General features: G+C 41.5%; 3 protein-coding genes across 6 annotated transcripts in view; 2 read left to right on the forward strand and 1 right to left on the reverse strand.

The window, feature by feature from the left end:
- Positions 1-1297: 1297 nt before the first annotated feature.
- rbck1 (RanBP-type and C3HC4-type zinc finger containing 1) lies at positions 1298-17102 on the reverse strand. Of its 3 annotated transcripts, none has more exons than XM_034585584.1 (14): positions 16973-17102; positions 16797-16844; positions 16087-16231; positions 15503-15599; positions 14963-15161; positions 14592-14734; positions 14090-14259; positions 13138-13302; positions 12825-12921; positions 12390-12569; positions 12201-12299; positions 11336-11479; positions 11114-11238; positions 1298-1329 (listed from the first exon to the last, which is right to left on the reverse strand). In XM_034585584.1, exons 2-13 carry the CDS (start codon positions 16834-16836, stop codon positions 11158-11160), a joined length of 1560 nt encoding a protein of 519 aa, XP_034441475.1. In that variant the 5' UTR covers positions 16837-16844; positions 16973-17102; the 3' UTR covers positions 1298-1329; positions 11114-11157. The 3 variants fall into 3 exon arrangements, with proteins under 3 accessions (XP_034441475.1, XP_034441474.1, XP_034441473.1); XM_034585583.1 differs by lacking the exon at positions 1298-1329 and adding an exon at positions 9274-11003 and having other exon boundaries at positions 11157-11238; XM_034585582.1 differs by lacking the exon at positions 1298-1329 and having other exon boundaries at positions 9274-11238; positions 13138-13298; positions 14086-14259.
- Positions 2034-7921, forward strand: tbc1d20 (TBC1 domain family, member 20). Of its 2 annotated transcripts, none has more exons than XM_034585585.1 (9): positions 2034-2364; positions 2403-2570; positions 2840-3025; positions 3219-3299; positions 4308-4494; positions 4612-4713; positions 5448-5589; positions 6034-6212; positions 6819-7921. In XM_034585585.1, exons 2-9 carry the CDS (start codon positions 2435-2437, stop codon positions 7072-7074), a joined length of 1269 nt encoding a protein of 422 aa, XP_034441476.1. In that variant the 5' UTR covers positions 2034-2364; positions 2403-2434; the 3' UTR covers positions 7075-7921. The 2 variants fall into 2 exon arrangements, with proteins under 2 accessions (XP_034441476.1, XP_034441477.1); XM_034585586.1 differs by having other exon boundaries at positions 2037-2364; positions 2403-2564.
- Positions 17103-18018: 916 nt separating the features above from the next.
- necab3 (N-terminal EF-hand calcium binding protein 3) overlaps positions 18019-18813 on the forward strand; it is a 37375-nt gene continuing 36580 nt past the window's right edge. Inside the window, exon 1 of the mRNA XM_034585900.1 lies at positions 18019-18255. Coding sequence (XP_034441791.1) covers positions 18127-18255 — 129 coding nt within the window. The 5' untranslated portion in view covers positions 18019-18126. The remainder of the gene's footprint in view (positions 18256-18813) is intronic.

Here is an 18813-nt window from a genome sequence, read left to right on the forward strand (position 1 = left end):
GAAATCTTGCTTCTGATCCTGAATGCACTAGCCTGGTGCCCCTCATTGATGACTAATCAGGGTGGAGCTGGTTAGTCATTAATGAGGTGAAAAACAGGAACATATACAGTCGTAAGTCCCCCACCCTTAAATCTGGACAAATCACAAAACAAACGTTCCACCATCTACCTAAACACAATAATAGCCCAGTTGACCAACATAGAAGTGGAGTGCAACAGCCACAAACCGAAAAAGGGTCACAAGTAGACCACGTACAAAGTTGCTGCCCTTCACAAACAGAGCAAAAAGACCCAACAAAAGTGAGCTGCCACTACCCCAAACCCAAAATGGAGACCCAGTGGTCTTCAACCACATCGACAGTTACTGTCATATGAAGTAAACCAGCAACATACATAACTTGACAAACTAGAAAGCCACGCCCACCACACTAAGGTCCAAAGATCTGTTGAGTGAAAATATCCTCAACAGACAGGTCACAACAATTCTTATGGAGGCAATTCAACACAACAGTAACACACAAGTGACGGCACCAAAGTGGAATGCAACAACAACAACAACAACATCAAAATGATCCAGGTTGCCAACACACACCTATGAAACCAAGAAGTAATCCAACAGATGCAGAGAGCAGTAACCACAACACAAAAGGTCATACACCTTGCTCGAATCAAAACAATTAATCACAGCTACACAAGACAGTGACCAATAAAAATAAGGGGCGTCGCACAAGAGATTAGGTGCGGTGAGTCATCCCAAACCCTATCTGCCTAATGAGATGGCTAACTAGCCTAGGCAGTCTTCAGTGGCTCCCCAGAAGGATTATTTTAATGGTTAACTCAGTAAGTTGGCAGCGGACCCAAGACAAGGTCCCCTGCCACACCCTGACAACATACCCACACCCAGGTATACCCACCAAAAATAAGAAAGGCAAAATAATATAGTGGCAAGACTCAAGTCTGCCCAATGGCTAAATACTGTAATTAGGATGCTCTCAAACACCCAGCAGGGAACCCAGCACCCAGTCAAAAGCATTTGCACATAGCAAAAACTACACAATGTGTGTGTCTGTATTTATATTTATGTATACATATTATACAATTTATATTTCTACATACAATTTATATTGTGATTTATATATTTTCAACTGAAGTATATGCAATCTACTAGTGGTATTTATAAATTGTGGTATTCATTTTATTGTTTTTATTATTAGTAGTAGTAGTAGTAATATTATATACACTTGAACGCAGCGTGCATTTGTGTGGAGACTGGAAAAAGTCAACACGCACGCACACACACACACACACACACACACACACACACACACACGTTAGCTGATTCGTGCACGTGTATTTAACAAGGCATGAATAAGTAGAAATGGATGTCATGTAAATATTTTTTGACATCTGTTTGCACAGGATGAGAAAAGTGGCCCCCTCTGGTCTGTGATGTTGACACAAAAGAAAGTGGTCGTGTCGGTTTCTTTTCCCCAGAAATTGGATGACGCCACAAAAATGTCTTTTCACACGAATCGGATGAAATAACTCGAGAAATAAACCCTCACCGAACAAATGTAATAAATGTGCAATTACCTAGTATTAGTAGTTGTAGTTGTAGTTGTACAAGTAGTAGCAGTGCTACTATCACGTGCATACTTTGTACATCTTCCCCTGCACAGTCTATAACATTATTATAACAGTTTGCTTTTACTTGTATTATTCTTATATTTAATTTTACTGTATGTGTTTTTACTTAGTGCTCTTATACTTTCTACATTGTGGTATTTAGTGTTGGCTATTATTTGTATTATTAGCAGCAGTAGTTGTACTAGTAGTAGTATATGTTGTATCATTAGTAGTTGTATCAGTAGTAGTAGTGCTACTATCACTTGTATACTTTGTACATCTTCTCCTGCAAGAATATATTATAACATTACTATAACAATTAGTTTTTACTTTGATTTTGTATGTATTTAATTTAACTGTACATGTTTCTACTTTAACGCTCTTGCACTTTCTACATTGTGGTATTTAGTTTCAGTAATTATGATGATGATGATGATGATGATTGTGATTATTATAGTGTAGCGCCTCCTCCTCCTCCTCCTCGGGGTGATGAGTCTGAACCTACGGTCTGAACCTGCGGTGTGAACAGGGAGGATCACCGAGCTGCTGACGCCTCTTCTCGGTCTCAGTGTCAACATGTCGCCGCCTCTCCTCCTCTTCTCCTCTCCTCTCTGACCGGCCACAGTTTGTCACAGGTCCCGCTCGATGGCGGCTGCACTGAGGAAGATGCGGCTTTCGGAAGCGGGGCGAATTACCGTGAGCTCGGCGACCAGCTAACGCCGATTAGCTCGCTAACGCGCCGTGTTCGCATGACGCCGTCCGGCCTCGCTAATTGCACCGCTAGCTCCCAGTTGGCGGCCGCGGGGAGGATGAGTCGAGGTTCGCCCGGCAGAGGAGGTGAAGTCATGTCATCGAACGAGAACACGCCGAGAAGTGGAGGAATAAAGATGAGGACGACCCGAAGCGCTGGTCCCTCCACGCCAGTGAATGGACGACAAGGTAACGGTCAGTGTCGCGTAGCTAGCTAACCGTGATGCTATCCTGTGGGTTCACAGGGGCTAATGAAGCGGGACAGCCAGTCTCCAGGTGGACTTAAATGTAAACTCGCATCGCTGCATGGAGCTGTTGGAGCTAGCTAAGCTAACTATGTCCCCTAAAACGTCCTGACACGTCCCCCCACCTGCAACAGTTGCAAGCTAAAAGTCATGATGCTAGCTACTAGCTTGGTAAACAGTGTGTTTGTGTTTGTGTTTGTGTGTGTGTGCGTGTGTCAGGCTGGGACAGCAGGCGCAAGAGGAAGACTGCGGACATCACACAGGCCCTGAACGTGAGTCCAGTGGATGTGGCGGCTCTGAGGAGGATGGCCATCAGTGAAGGAGGACTGCTGACGGACGAGATGCGATGTCAAGTGTGGCCTCGCCTGCTCAACGTGCCCCTGCAGGTCCTGGACCAGGAGCCAGGTGTCATGTTAGCTGCACATATACACACACACACACATAGTAGTGTAGGCCACACATCTGTGTGCTCTCTATGCGATTGCACATTCATTTCCCACCATGCATCATTGTAAAACATTCAGAGCATCAGCAGGTGCAAAGCTTTCCCACACACTGGACTCATCCAGCAGTTCTAACGGTGACATGTCCTGTGCAGAGACGGTGGAGCGAGAGAACAACAAGGACTACAATCAGGTCCTGCTGGACGTCCAGCGCTCACTGCGGAGGTTCCCACCAGGTGAATACTCACAAACCACACAGTTTCTCTCATGTACATTGCTGTCAACTACAAATACAGAGTGATATGAACACACTCAATCTACTCTACATGTATATGTGGTGCAACAGTCCCGACCACTACAGCAGCTTTTGACTTTCAAATATAGTTTTGTTGAATGTGCTCCACTATCCAAGGATTTATACTGTTATGGAACCAGTGGAAACAAACTTGCTCAGGTGTGGGTTTTTCTAATTGGGAAGTGTAGTTAGTGTCATAATGCATTTTTTTACCTGTGTAAACAGTTATTCATACGGTGGAGAGAGCTCAACGCACTGCAAATTAAGAAAACACGTGCAAATAGAAAAAACACATGCAAATTCTGAAAACAACTTCATCAATTTGACTATACATGCGCTGCGAAAAGTCACAACACATGCAAATACAGAAACGCGCTGCAAATAGCTGAAAACGACAATGAACATGTTTCCAGGGGACCCAAAGAAATGATGAACCTGGCTGTAGTTCACTGCTTTGTGAAGTTCCATCACCACTGACGAGTAGCAGACTTCAATTACTTCAGTTTTTTTTGTCTTTGAAAATAAAACTGTAGAATTGATTTTATTTTTACTTTTGGAGGGAAAAACTCTGCAATACTATACAATACCATATTTCTGATTAGAGTTAACCCACAGCTCATAAGATTTTGCATCAGTTTATGTTTCATACCAGAAATAATGGAATTGCATCATATATTTATGTAATTTTCATTCATTCGTTCCAGCATGGTTGACTTAATTTCTCAGATTATCCTCTTTTTGACTGGGGGGGAAACAAAAACTACTGTTGCTAAAACACTAGCACATGATTTAACGAATCTTGTGCCAGTGTTGTGCAATGAGAACAAATTACAATGGAAGTCATTATGAAAAATTGTAAACGGGTGCATTTATATGTAAAGAGTTGTGGCATAACTAAAGCAAACTTATAAAAGTGCTTTGTTAATTTTATTTTGGATGGATATGCCAGGTATGCCAGACGAGCAGAGGGAGGGTCTCCAGGAAGAACTGACTGACATCATCCTCAGAGTCCTGAAACGTAATCCCCAGCTGCACTACTACCAAGGATACCACGACATTGTTGTCACCTTCTTATTGGTCCTGGGAGAGCGCCGCGCAACTGCTCTCGTAGAAAAGCTCTCCACTCATCACCTCAGGTGCTTTTAATGTAAATATATAATTCTGTAGCAGCTTTTATCACCTATCGTCTCCGTTTTTCTCTCTTTGCTGTGTCCACCTGTCAGGATTTGAAAATATCCTCTCCTCTTTCTCAGGGACTTCATGGATCCCACCATGGACAACACAAAACATATTCTCAACTATTTGATGCCCATCATTGAGAGAGTCAACCCAGAGGTGCATGACTTCATGCAACAGTAAGGTTTTCTGCTGTTTTAAGGCTTAACCAATTTATTTTCCGTCTTCCACGAGAGGTTACGAAAATCCACCATAGTTTTATGTATGAACAAACAGCAGTTTACCAGACAAGGTTTCAACTAAAACTCAATGTGGAGAGTATTAAAAGGCTGCACACCCGAGTGTGGTCTATGGTTTTGACACCTTGTCTGTTTTCTTGAACGTTGACATTGCATACTCATCATTTTAATATGATAAATGAAAGTAAGAACTCCAACCTACAGCTTGATCGCTTAACACGAGTCAAAGCATATACCAGTAAGAAACCATAAGAAAGACACATCAGTGTATTTTTAGCAAGGAAATCTCCAGCATTTATGACATCATATTGGGTTTTCTTCAAGGGGTTTTTAATGGATGATATATGGTTTTAATTTGGTTTACAGGCATTTGCTTTGGCTGTGTCCTCTATCTTTATGGCACACTTTAAAGCAACGTCTTCCAAGGTTTCTTGAACAACTTGGAAGAAGATATTACAAGGTTAATGTAAAACCTCAGTATGTTTATATCAGGAGATGATTCTGGTGATTTTAGTAAAGGATGACTTCTTACTGGTCACATTATGATTTCTCAAGTTACTTCTCTTAAGTCCAGATCCCATAACATGACTTTAATTCCCAAAAATATGTGCTGTTAATTGTTGTATTGTTCCTGCAACATAAGAAATCTCCACCCCTCTGCCATGTTTCCTCAGGGCTGAAGTGGGAACAGTCTTCGCTCTCAGTTGGCTGATCACCTGGTTCGGCCACGTCCTGTCAGACTTCCGCCACGTTGTCCGGTTGTACGACTTCTTCTTGGCCTGCCACCCGCTAATGCCCATCTACTTTGCTGCTGTGGTGAGTTCCCTGTTTTCAGCTCTTCATTTACAGTACATGACTAAAGTCTGCTTAATCAATAGAACACTTTAGAATTGCACGGGCAGTTATATGAGCTTCCTTTATTGATATGTGAGCCATAGGCCAACAGTTGTAATTCTAAGGCTCTGCTCGGTTTTGTCACCGTGCAGACGCCTGTGTAATGATGTACTTTATTAAATGATGACGGTTGTGTAAAGACAAGTTTGTATGAACCTCGAATATAACGATGCTGTGACCTGCACTGCCCATAGAAAGGTGATGATGGAGAGTCAATGATGCCTGATCATTTGTTGAGTGGGTTCAACAAAAACCCTAATGTCAGATAGTAAATAAAGTGGCCACTGGTTAAGACATTCAATTTGTCCATCGTGGCCCTTTTGAAAGACTGAATGTGTCTGTGTGTTATTTGCACTTGTGTTGCAGATTGTACTGTACAGAGAAGAGGAGGTGCTGGACTGTGAATGCGACATGGCCATGGTTCATCATCTGCTGTCTCAGATTCCTCAGGATCTGCCCTATGAGACCCTGATCAGCCGAGCAGGAGACCTCTTCGTCCAGTTTCCTCCCTCTGAACTGGCCAAAGAAGCTGCCTCACATGACTGGTAATTACCTTCCCTTTACAGAACACTACTTGCCTCAGTGGTGTGAATATTTTTTTTCTTTGCTTCTCGCACACAAAGGAGACATATTATGCTTTTTCATATTTTCACTTTCCTCTAGTGCGTTATAGTTTCTTGTGAATGTAAAGGGAGCTTCTCTCCACCACAGAAAACATTGAAGCTCCTGAAACAACCCGACTGAATCTTCTGGGGCATGGTGATGTTACATGACAACTCATATGATGCCATATGACCTCACACTGCCCCACATTTGCATAATGCTTGCAGTTAGTCTGGTCAGGTAAAGTGAGACTGGACATTTTATCGGGAGGGGTACCTTAAAGAGACAGGAGCTAAAACCAGGTGTTTCAGACAGAGGCTGAAAGGAGGAGCTGCAGCAATAGACAAGTGTTTCTGAACATAAGAGCATGTCAACTTTTTCAGGTTAAAAACTCAAACTATAACGAACAACCTGAATATGAGCACAATATGTCTCCTTTAATTTTCTTCTACTTCTCAACAACTTCAATTACTCACTATTCTAATATTAACCCTTTCATTTTCTCTTCGGTCTCTCCTCTGTATGAATCTTTCTGTTGACCTCCTAAGCATGGCCAGCTCTACCTTTAAGGACTTTGATCTTGCGTCCACTCAACAGCGACCGGACTCAGTTCTCCGTCGCCGACGCAGACAGAAGCAGGCTGCACTGGAGAGCGCAGCAGCCAGTTCAGTAGTAACAGTGACTCAGCCTTCAACAGCGCGGCGCTTTGTCCGACTGGCTGTCATGGGTCTGACGGTGGCTTTAGGGGCAGCAGCCCTTGCTGTGGTCAACACTGCGTTGAACAAGCTGGACCTGTTTCCTTGAAGCGCTCCTCTTCTACCGCTGCACTCCAACGCATCATCCCTCAAGTGACTCTAGTTGGTGCAGACCCTGCAGTTGATAACACTGTCTGGAGTGAACGCTCTAAACTGAACCAGTTAACGCTCCTCATTCGTCTTCTAGGATGCTACTAATCATCCCACTCCACATAGGGCTTCTCAGCCCCCTGCTGAGGGTCATATGACTCCTGAAGAACATGCAGCAGTTTGGGTGACAGCTGCTATTGTTCTGAAGTGAAGAATCCATCCTGTTATAATGAAGAGACTTTATTTCTAAGGACGTATTATTGATGGTGTCGTTATTAAAGTTTATTTATATTTGGTATTAGGATAATCTGATATTGAGTAATCCTCAGAGATTTATGTTGAAAGCTTGGTGGACTCACTACACTTGAAACTGCTGCCAAGTTTAAGTGTGTGTGTGCGTGCGTGGGTGCATGTGTGTGTGTGGTCGCAATCTGTTTGTAATCTATTTGATACTTGGACTGAGACCAAATAGAGGGTTGATAGAATCCTCTTTTTGTATAATTTAGTGTTTCTTAATTTAGAGATATGTCAGAATATAGAGGGATATGATCACGTCACACAGGCACTTTTTAAGGTTTTAATAGTTTTAGGTCACTTTGGTGAGTTCTCACCCCTGACTACACATTTCAGCTTTGAATCATCGATGGGTCAAAAATGTTTCTGGTATTATCAAAGTAAATATACTGTAGCCTGCTTGAGACTTAATTTTGTATCTCAAAACTTAAAGCAACACTATGCAACTTTTTAAATCTTAAAATAGCAGCTTCAAAATTAAAATGGTGCTGCTCTCATTTCCACTCCTCACCCCCCGAACGTCTGCTCTTGTTCTATATAACTTTGGTGAGCAGGTACGATCTCCTGTGAGAAGTGTGGAACTGACTGGTCTCAGTTTAAATCCACAGCATCAGGCCCAGCAAGGTCGAGAGTAATTCTGAACTGTTGATTAGTTAAAACCAGCGTTTATATCCCATATTCAGCGGGGAAACTTTTAAAATATGAAGAACTCTAAACAGAGTTTGGTGTATTTGTTACAACAGCAGCTCTTCTGGTTCAGGAAGCCAGGGATCATGGGTAATATCCACTGATCAGTTGTGCTTCAGTTCAGTGAGTGGGATACGCAGTCAGAGCTCTGGTCAACACATTGCCGGGCTTTGGTTTTTCTCTGCATGAAAACCCAGCAGAATGAATCACCATGTGTGGCTGCAGAGGGCGCTGTTGCTCAGTAAAAGTTACATATTGTTGCTTTAAATCCGAGGAGTAGGCTCCAGATTAGAGTTCAGCTTTCACAGTCCAAGTAAAAAAGAAAATCAACCATGAAATGGTTAAATAGAGCTTTCCAGTTTTTGTAGTTAATTGCTCAGTTGTGCAACCTTAAAGATGTGTCTGTGTTTCATGTGCCCGTATTTACAGGGATACATTTTCTGCTCTGCTTATACTAGGGTAGGTGATGGAATCTGACATCGTAGTTCAGCAGCAAACTCACTCACTCACTTAATGCCTGTAAAATTTCAGAGCTGGGTTATGTAGTATTTGGATTGACACAGTGGGCGACCCAGTTTGCACTGGTTGCGTTAGTTTTGCAATAACAATTAGTTTGTTAGGCACTTTGCTGACTCCTGCTGAAAAGGTGCTCCTGTTAGAAAAAGCATTTCAATAAATAGTGTCCAACATTTGTTTAAAACATGACTGATTTAGTAAATAGGATTGTTAAAGTCTAGAATGGGCAACATTTGATTTCAGAGACAGTCCAGCTCATTCCAGTGTTTGTCATTTTCATTTGATTAAATATTTTAAATCAGGATTGCTTATTTGTAAGTGGTGTGGTACTCAACTGAATAAGTCCTACCAGAAAATAATCTACCTAGTTTGTCAAAACACTAAGAATTGTAGTTGCCTGTGATGGGCAGCACAGAAAAACAACTACAAACATATCGTGGAATAATTGAAGTAACATGTTAGAAAACATTTTTTTTGCTTCTGTATATAAGGAAATGAATACCTGGGCTTCCCATTCCAATATTATGGTCCATTAATTTATTGCCTTTATAATACCTACTGATGAAAATGAGGGTGAGGCTCTGAGCAGCCCGAGAGTGGAGCTGTTTAGCAGTATCGTAACACAACATGTATCTGCACTCAGTGGTTTTCATGTATTTTCATTGCACTAAATGATTTATCTGCCTTTTACATTTATTTTGGGATAATTATCATACTGATGTAAAATTGTACAAGAGAATGCTAATAAACTATAGTGAAAAGTGTATTTGTTTGGGCAGTTACACATTAATGTGTTGATTTATTTTCACCAAATAAAGTTTAAGATTTTTCAGATATGTTTTAAAACAAAAATACTAATAATTTGTGCCTGATATGTTTTGTACCCTTTGCTTCCCCTTTTTGTTTCCAAAAGTTTAATAACTAAGAGATAAGTCTCTTACTTCACAAGCTGTCCTGAAGCTGCCTGTTTGTATTAATCTCTGCACATACATGATTCTGCACAGTGAGGTTTGTATTAAAAAGCAAAACACAAAACATTTGACAGGATAGAAACTTTAAGATATGTTCATACAGCCAAGACACAATATTTCTGAGATTCACTTGCACCTTCAAAGCGTCCCACATTCACCTGATTAGGTTTATACAATTAAAACCATTTCCTTAAAGTATTTTAGGACACTTACATGTATTGTTTCCTAAAGCAATGAAAGTACACTTGTATGATTATGATGTACATTAAATATTAATGCAAAATAATTATTTACAATGCTGAATGTGTAGTTCAGAGTTAATCTCTGATGAATGCTGAGCTGAGCCGTGCAAAATATCACAAAGACTGCTCGCATTTTGTAACTCATGCAGCGCGATCAATGTTCACGTTATTGATTTGACCTCATGACGGGACTGAAGACAAATGAACAAAGATTATTGTAGACACGTTTCAAGTAATGGTGAAACCTGCAAACTCTGTAGATACACCACATAAAGAAAATATACTGTATCTATTACAGTACATAATCTACGGCTCGAGGAATGAACTACAGACAAAGAACTGAATACTTGACTAAAAACGACATCATTATTCATCCACCTTTTCATCTTTTAAACACGATACTTCAAACTCCTTAATTGCACCAGAGCAGCTTGTTTTTACATAATAAACACATTCATTCAGTGTAAACAATTAAAACAACATCCTTCACCGCAGCCTGATTAGACAACTGAAAGAAAAGCCCTTGATTAAAAACTACCACTAAAAATAAAACATTTGTCACTTGTCACTGGTTTAATTGAGAAAATAACTGATCGATGTATGAACATTGTTAGATGTAGAAGTTAATTGGAGAATAAATTGGCCGTAGGTGTGAATTATGAGAGTGAGTGGTTGTTTGTCTCTGTACCTCAGCCCTGCGATGGACTGACCCATGTCAGGCGGGATTGGCTCCAGCTCCTCGCCATGACCCTCGAGAGGAGAAGCGGTATAGATAATATATGGGTAGACATGGTTAGATGTAGTTAATTAGTTGTAGCCATAAGAAAAGACTATTACACTTTATATACTGTATGTGAGGGGATATTCATATATTTCTGTGTGTGTTATTTGAGTTGAAGCCAGACTTGAGTCAACAAAACAAAATGGCTGTCGAAATGAGATAGAAATGTATATGAAGCATTGATTCCTCACAAAAAGTTAATATCAAAGCAGAGTGTCCCGGTAAAGCTTATATTCTCATGAGGTAAAGTTAATATCCTCAGCTGTAGAGATGCAGAAAATAAAGTTGGCACTTTGCATAACCTGCATATAGAACCTCTATCAGTGGCAGACGCACTGTTGAAGAAAGATGTGCCTCAGCGGCAGGAAGACGCCTGAGTAAAGTCCAGGAATCTGGGCTAAGAGTCAGTAAAACAAACCAAAAGAATATGTGAATGAATCCTGTGTTAAGCCAAAAGCATGAGCATCAGCTGAGGTCTGAGATAGTGCATGCGCTTACACACACACAACACACACACACACACACACTGTGTTTGTTCACTCGTGCTCGCCTCAGTGGCAATTCTTGCAGTTGGGATGGCACGCCTGATTATTGACCCGACATCTGCATCCACCCGATGTGTCGCCAGTGCCCTGTAAAATAGTAAGGAAGAGAGAAAGAGTCAGAGGTAGAGAACACATGATACGCCTGACGTGTGGTAACTTTCCTCAACACTGAACCGACACTCACATTTGGCCCCCAGCGAGCTTGTTTGGTGACCCAGCAGATTTCGGTCTTGCACATCAAACAGCAGATCCAATCGCAGCCGTCCTTCTTCTGGACGATGACGTCGCACGTCGGGCATTTCATGGCCTCGCCGTTCTGCAGCAGGCTCTGTGGTGAAATACAGTGAAATGGATGTAAAGCAGCCGCAGAGAAATGCATAAAAAAAAATAACTACTCGCATAAGAAACACTGAATAACACTTGTAGTACGAGAGAAAAATAAACACAAGATACCTGAAAGTTATTTTAAAGTAGAGCACAAAAAGACCAACACTAAACAGTTATGAGTTAAGAACAGGCTGAGGTGCTGCTGGTGCAACTCACATGGATATTTAAATAAAGAGTATTTGTCTGACTTATTCAAAGACATGTAAGAAACTGTCCTAAATGTGATTTGCAAGAATTTAAAACGTGTTAAAGAAAACATCGGCCTCCCAGTTTAACTGACTAATACACCAATCTGTTGTATTTAGGATCGATTGTTTTTACAGGCCATTAGACAAGATGACATAAACATCAACAACAATAATAAAGCTCTACGTGATTTTTTTTTTCAAAGTAAAATATTTATTTCAGAATTTGATAAAAACGTGCATGTTACTGTTCTGCATACGTTTCTGAATCTGTGGCCCTGTTGAGACCTGGTACCAACATCCGTCCTGATCCGATCACAAGTGGTCCGTTCTAAGTTCAGCTCTGAATTCAGTCCCCCTGTGATCGGATTCCTCAGGACGGATGTTGATCTGAACAGAGATCTGGGAGCAGCAGGGAGCACAGGCCTGTTTATGCCGACACAGTGAGTTTTACATAAAGCTTTAAGGTTGACCTACCTCCACCATCTTCTTAGTTTGCTGAGCCGCCAGGTCGTTCTCTGCTCGGATGCGCAGGTCATCCTGGTAGTCCTTGCAATTCATGCCTTCATGGATGGCCTTCAAAATAACAACAACATTTCCTTTAGTTGTGGTGGATCTACTTTACAGTGCACACCGAAGCAAACCCAACAATGAACACAAAGTTACCCTGCAGAGGATGCAGTTGGTTTCCTGGCAGAGTTCACACTGGAACTCGTTGACTTCGTCCTCGTAGACGCACCATCCCCGACAGTTGGGAGTCTGACAGTGGAAGCTGTGCTCTGCGCGGCTCTCTGCGATGCTCAGACGCAACTCCAGAAAACGCTGGTGCTCTTCATCGGAGAGCAGCTAGCAACCCGGATCACATAGTTGAATATAACCGAAAACAAGACGAGAGAAAAGTGTGTCACCCCATCGTCCGTCAAGTGTAATTTTCCACAATGTCAAATGCTAATCGCTAATTGGAATTGTAATCATTATCTACTGAAACAAGCGTAATTGAAAATCTTGAAAGTAATATGTATTAATATGTAATTGGATTATCGATAGTGTATCCTATTACTTCCCGTCAACTTTCAAAGTTTGAGAAGTTTCTTGTCTCACCGCTCGGATTTCTCGGTCCAGTATTTTACTGTCACATTCGTCAGGACACGACACCTCAGCATCTTGACTGTTCACTATTGTCCCTTGTAGGCACTCCCTGAACAAGGACACACACACACACACACACACACACACACACACACACACACACACACACACACACACACACACACACACACACACACACACACACACACACACACACACACACACACACACACACACACACGAAAAATACAAATGGGGAAGTGCATAAAACACATTTATCACATTCAGGTCGTATGAAATGCTACAAAGCCGTTTCCTGTCCGACCTGCAGAAGGTGTGCAGACACTCTCTGAGCACGATGCCGTCTCCCGGCCCCAGAGCGGACATGCAGATGGGACATTCTGTCTCTGTGGTGTTGGGGATCAGATTCTGTATTTCTGTTGCCAACAAGTGCAGGTAGTTCGTCTCTCGCTCTTCCCGCCGAGTCTTCATCACCGAGTAGGAGCGAGAGGAAAATGCAGAACACAAATTTCCATTTCAAATTCAGTCAGGACTCACTATTACTAACATTTTTCTAGAGATAAAAAGTGACACAGCTAATTACAAAACTCCAGTCTGGTGGTGTGATGAATCATTATGCATTATTCCATTTGGTCGTGCAGAGAATACCTGTCATCTATTGGTTCTGCTTGTATCATAAAAAGCTGTGGATTATCTGTTCAACATCCTTTTCTACACAAACCCTTATGATAAAGAAATGTAATTGAGGCTTGAATATTTACAGTTTAACCATAAACTTAAGATTAGCTTCTTCATAAAAAGAACACATAAATAAAATCTAATATATAGAACTTGAGAAAATAAACAAGTAAACAAACAGAAACTCACATGTTTTCTGGTTTATTCTGTAAAATAAAGGTTTTCATAAACGGTATTTTAACATGTAAGCGCTGATATCTATATGTCTGTGACAAGCCAACCAATACATTTTCAGGCTCTAATAAACATCCAGTGCATTTAGATTAGTGAAGAAACCTTTTAAACCGATGGCTTCTTGTTGCAAATCTGAAAATCTGTAAGTAGTAAAGTAAAGTAAAGTAAACAGCTCCTGACTCTCCAGCTTTAGAAATACAAACTGTACGACTCCAGCTTCACTGTGATGCAGGTCAGCTTCTAACACCACGTAAAAACAATGTGTTCTAATCAGTCTGTGACCAGGGCTGGGTCAACAGGGAAGCTGGTTGCCTGAATGTTAATGGAGTAGCACTGTTACCGTTTCATACTGCAACATGGCCAGCTCTTCCTGCTGAATCCATAGAACCTCCTGCAGGTCGGGCTTGTAGATGGCAGGCACCTTATAATCCTCTGGCTTTTCCCCTCCACACATCTCACAGCCGGGACGAGTTGGTTTGTTCACGTACGTGCACTCAGTGCAGGTCCAGCCAAACTACACACACACACACACACACACACACACACACACACACACACACACACACACACACACACACACACACACACACACACACACACACACACACACACACACACACACACACACACACACACACACACACACACACACACACACACACACAACCACAGATTATACTCGTGTTATTCTTTAGCCAGATAACAAAGTGTTTCACAAAGCGGCAAATAAATCAGTTAAATCATCAGAATTGAAAGACAAATTTACAAATGAAAAATGTGCAGCCCCTGGACACACACTATGTGGACATACAGGCAGGCGTGTAGGTGCAGAGTGTGAATTCTGACCTGAGGTTTAGGAGCCAAAGGAGGTTGAGTCCTGGTTTTAGGATGAGGAGGAGCAGTCTTCTGAGGCTGTGGAGGAGGAGCCGTCTTCTCACCATCACCTCCTCTGGGAAAAGGCTGGAACAATTCCATTGAATCCACGATGCCTACGAATAGATGAACCTCATATAAAACATCTGTTTAACTGGTCAGTTGCATGGTTTATTCCACTGGAGAAACATTTGTGTCTAATGTTGAACCCCGATATATTTTCAGTACTGAACAAAATGTGTCAAATAAGAAAAGTCTGCACGATTGATTGGACCAGTTCTTAGTTTAGTCTTAATATTTGTCTTTTATACTAAATATGTATTGTCCATGCGTGTGTTGCTGACCGTCTATGCGTTGCTGCTCCTGGTTCAGTTTGTATTGATGCCGTGTGAGGTGAGCGGCATGGGCGGAGACGATGAACAGGAAAACCTGGTATCCACTCTCACGAATGCCGTGGCTGTACAATGTCTCATTGTCCCGAGCCAGCCGCTTGCCGATCACCCAGCGCTGCAGCGTGGGCGGGAACCTGTAGTCATGGCTGATCTGCGGACATGAAATCCGGAACAGACGGATCGTTCAATGCAGCCATGATGTTTGTTTGGAGGAAAAACGGACTCTCTGATCCATACATGCATTTAAAGACAGAATTGCATGAGAAATATTGAAGCAGCAACAGTTATAAATTATTGTTCACCTGCTTTACTATGATACATGTTTCATAACAACATAGGAAACTGGTAAAATATCTGAATTAATACATCATGGCTCAGTTTAAACTTTATATCAGTGAGGAGGTACTAAAGTCTAGTTTTGCCATCAATAGTATTATATTTTAGTATTAATTTAATATCATGTTTTGGTCATTATTACTGTTACATCAGTACCTGGTCTTTGAGTTGTGCAATTGTCATATCAGCAGAAACCACAACGGTCATTGGGATGAAGGTGTCTGACTCAGCATCCTCGACTCCGACTTTCAACCTGAACAACAGAACATCGTAGTTTGTATTCTTTCATTATTGCATCATAGAATCATATTCCTAACAAGTTACTGCATGCACACACAGGTTATGTTTACACCTGTTTGTCGGTTTGTAAGCAAGATCACACAAAAACTACTGGAATCAAACTTGTTGGATGGATCTGGTTTGAAACAGGGAAGAACCAGTTGGATTTAGGTGGGGAATCATTCATTAATGTTGATTAACCACTCAGGCACATTTAAAGTAGTGGTATCTATGAGTGTGTTTAATTTGATGCAGCCTGATTGGATTTAAAGAGACTGTTGGACCTTGGTGGAGATGTTTGCTCTACTAAGAGTCACTCCAAGTTAAATCTCCTGCCATGTTTGAGCTTCATTCCTCTTATCTAATACAAAATAACACCTCTCTTCAAAAGAGGGAAACTAACCAAACAAGCAATAAGGAAACATCTGGCCAGAGTACCCTAACCCACGGTTGTGTCCCACCTTATGGAGTCCTGCGGGTAGGCCGGTTTGTTGACGCTGACGGACACGGGAACAGACAGTTGTGACAGCCTCTGGCAAAGTTCCACTGCTTCCTGGCTATTCCCACTGCTGAGGGCGTCGCTCAGAGAGAGGGCGAGTTCCTCCGCTGCAGAGGAAGCACGGAGCGACTTTATAACCTCACAGCACGTTCTGATCGGCACACTCACGGGTGCAGTGTGTAGGATTTACAGGAACCTACAATAGCCTTTGAGTAATGTATTAAAAAAAAAAGAAAGCAAAGGCCCTTTTTTGACCTTTTTGGGCTACTGTAGAAACATGCTGATGCTGGACTCTGTGGAGGAGGAGCCACCTATTTCACACACTTCTAAAGGACATAGGCTAAGATAACAAAAACACAGCTATTACTCTCAGACAATTATACACAAACGAAAACATAGCTGATTATTATTATTATTATTATTATTATTATTATATTTATTTTATGCCAACTGATTTCCTTAAATCCTTCACACGGGTCCTTTAATAGTTTAATGTCCTATGTGATACTTTGTCTATAGTTTTCTCTCCATCTTCTTCACACATTATGTTCCTGAATTTAACTTTTCTTTACTTTGGTGAAGAGATCACAGAGAACAGGTTGTTCATGACGGATCAAAACAACTTCCTCACAGACACATATGTGACAGATATGTGACAGATATGTTGCTCACCCTCTTTCAAATTGACTTCCGGTGCAACTTCACAGGCCATGATCGCACCTGAAAATACAGGTAACACGAGAAGTTATGTCACAACAACAAGAGAGTTGTTTGTTTCAAGACAAGTTTTACAAGCAAACTTTCTGAGAGCGTCCTCCGATTGCTGTTTCCACCCGACACACACTCACCTGCAGAGAGGAGACGTGTCAAAGCCCAGATTCAGGATCGGTCTCAACCCACAGACTAAACTTCGCGAGTCGTCCTTCGTTCGGTTTTCACCGCTGACAGTTTGACAGGGAGAAATGAAAGCGAAACCGACTGGTGTTCAGGAAGAGGAAATTAAAAAAGGATCGCACTGGGATCCCGAAGCTCCGCCCCCCCCCCGACGTTCTCCTGAACCCTTTCATGTTAATAAAGTTACATTTTAAAGAAGAAAACACACACACACACACAAAATAAAATAACATGTTTATTTCAACTATTTAATAGCCTGCACTGTTATTTTATTTATTTTTATTTTGAGCCAGATCACTTCAATTACTAAATAAAAGTGGTAATAATTGTAATTGATATTACTATTGTTAATAATAATAAATAACACAATGTAGAAATTACAAGAGCGATGAGAAAAATATATAATAAAGTTAAGTTTTAAAAAATAAAAGTAAAAGAATATGTGCATACACATGAAAATATATGCACTATGTCATAGATTGTGCAGAAGGATATGTACAAAGTGTAAAAGTCATAATATTAATGCTAATAGGAGATTAATATAATCTTGATGAAACATTATTTTTCAACGGCCAACATGGTGAAACAGTGACTTCCAGGATCCAGCAGGTGGCAGTGTCTGTCTAAAGTTAGTGCTGTGACGTTTAACAGCAAAGTTTGCTCTCACGTGAAGGCGTCACAGTTAATAACAATCAGGTTTAACAACATTAAACTTTAACTCTTTTAATTGTAAAGTTATTTTTGATTGAACTAAATTGACCGACTGAACATCTGACTTCGTTTCAACAGCTCACTTCAGGTTTTGGATTGCACGGTTGATTTTCTATAGGATCTCTTTGCATTAACGAAAGACGAGTCAGGTGAACATGTGTACGATGCAGATGCGCAGATAAACGAGCCAATCAGAGCGGCTCCAGCGGGAGGGGGAGGGGCTGGAGCTCTCCTCAGCACCACACAAAGTCTCTCTCTCTCTCTCCCTCCCTCCCTCCCTCCCTCTCTCTCCCTCTCTCTCTCTCTCTCCCTCTCTCAGCAGTGACTTCTCATCCCTCACACCTTCACTCCTCTCTCCTCGCTCCACGATCACCTCGATCGTCCTCCGCGGTGAAAGATGCTGTCTTGTACGGAGATGATCACCATGTGCCTGCAGTCCGCCAAACACAAGCACCTCCGGGCTCAGCAGCAGCAGCAGCAGCAGCAGCCGAGCAGCGACGGACAGGGACTGAGCATCTTTCATGATGTGAGTGGATCTCCTGCTTTACTCAGGCAGCAACATGAAAAGTGACAACTCTGCTTTTGATGTATACGTGTTACTAGTGTTAAAACCAGTATCAGATTGGTAATAGTCCAAAGAGGTTAAAGCTGCATGAAATCATAAAGTGTGTGTGTGTGTGTGTGTGTTAGTCATGCTGTGGGGACCTAAATCTGTTAACGAGTCATATTATGGGGAGTAAATGCAAGTCCCCAAAATGTAAATCATGAAATTTTAAATTGAATTTTAAGGTTAGGTTTAGGATTAGGATTAAGTTAGGGTTAGGGTTAGGGTTAGGTTCCAGTTAGGTTTAGGTTAGGTAAAAGTAAAAACGGTCTTTATTGTAAGTCAATGTAATGTCCTCTGAAGTTATGGAGACACAGCTGTGTGTGTGTGTGTGTGTGTGTGTGTGTGTGTGTGTGTGTGTGTGTGTGTGTGTGTGTGTGTGTGTGTGTGTGTTCCTTCTAGTCACCTCTGTAGGACTCTTTCTAGTAATAACACTGACCTCATTAGGATCTTTAGTCCTCATGGGGCCTGAAGTCTGCT

The sequence above is a fragment of the Hippoglossus hippoglossus genome, chromosome 5, assembly GCF_009819705.1.
Source record: "Hippoglossus hippoglossus isolate fHipHip1 chromosome 5, fHipHip1.pri, whole genome shotgun sequence".
Classification (NCBI taxonomy): Eukaryota; Metazoa; Chordata; class Actinopteri; order Pleuronectiformes; family Pleuronectidae; genus Hippoglossus; species Hippoglossus hippoglossus.

Bases quoted from the DNA above. Each gene is read 5' to 3' on its own strand.
- rbck1 (XM_034585584.1), bottom strand. From the start codon at position 16,836: ATGGCCTGTGAAGTTGCACCGGAAGTCAATTTGAAAGAGG. The intron at 13,303-14,089 runs AACGGTAACAGT...CTACTCGGTGAT, and splicing joins CTGGCCATGTTGCAGTATGA to GAAGACTCGGCGGGAAGAGC. The intron at 12,570-12,824 runs GTGAGACAAGAA...CCGGGTTGCTAG, and splicing joins TGGACCGAGAAATCCGAGCG to CTGCTCTCCGATGAAGAGCA.
- tbc1d20 (XM_034585585.1), top strand. From the start codon at position 2,435: ATGAGTCGAGGTTCGCCCGGCAGAGGAGGTGAAGTCATGTCATCGAAC. The intron at 3,300-4,307 runs GTGAATACTCAC...TGGATATGCCAG, and splicing joins ACTGCGGAGGTTCCCACCAG to GTATGCCAGACGAGCAGAGG. The intron at 4,495-4,611 runs GTGCTTTTAATG...CCTCTTTCTCAG, and splicing joins CTCTCCACTCATCACCTCAG to GGACTTCATGGATCCCACCA.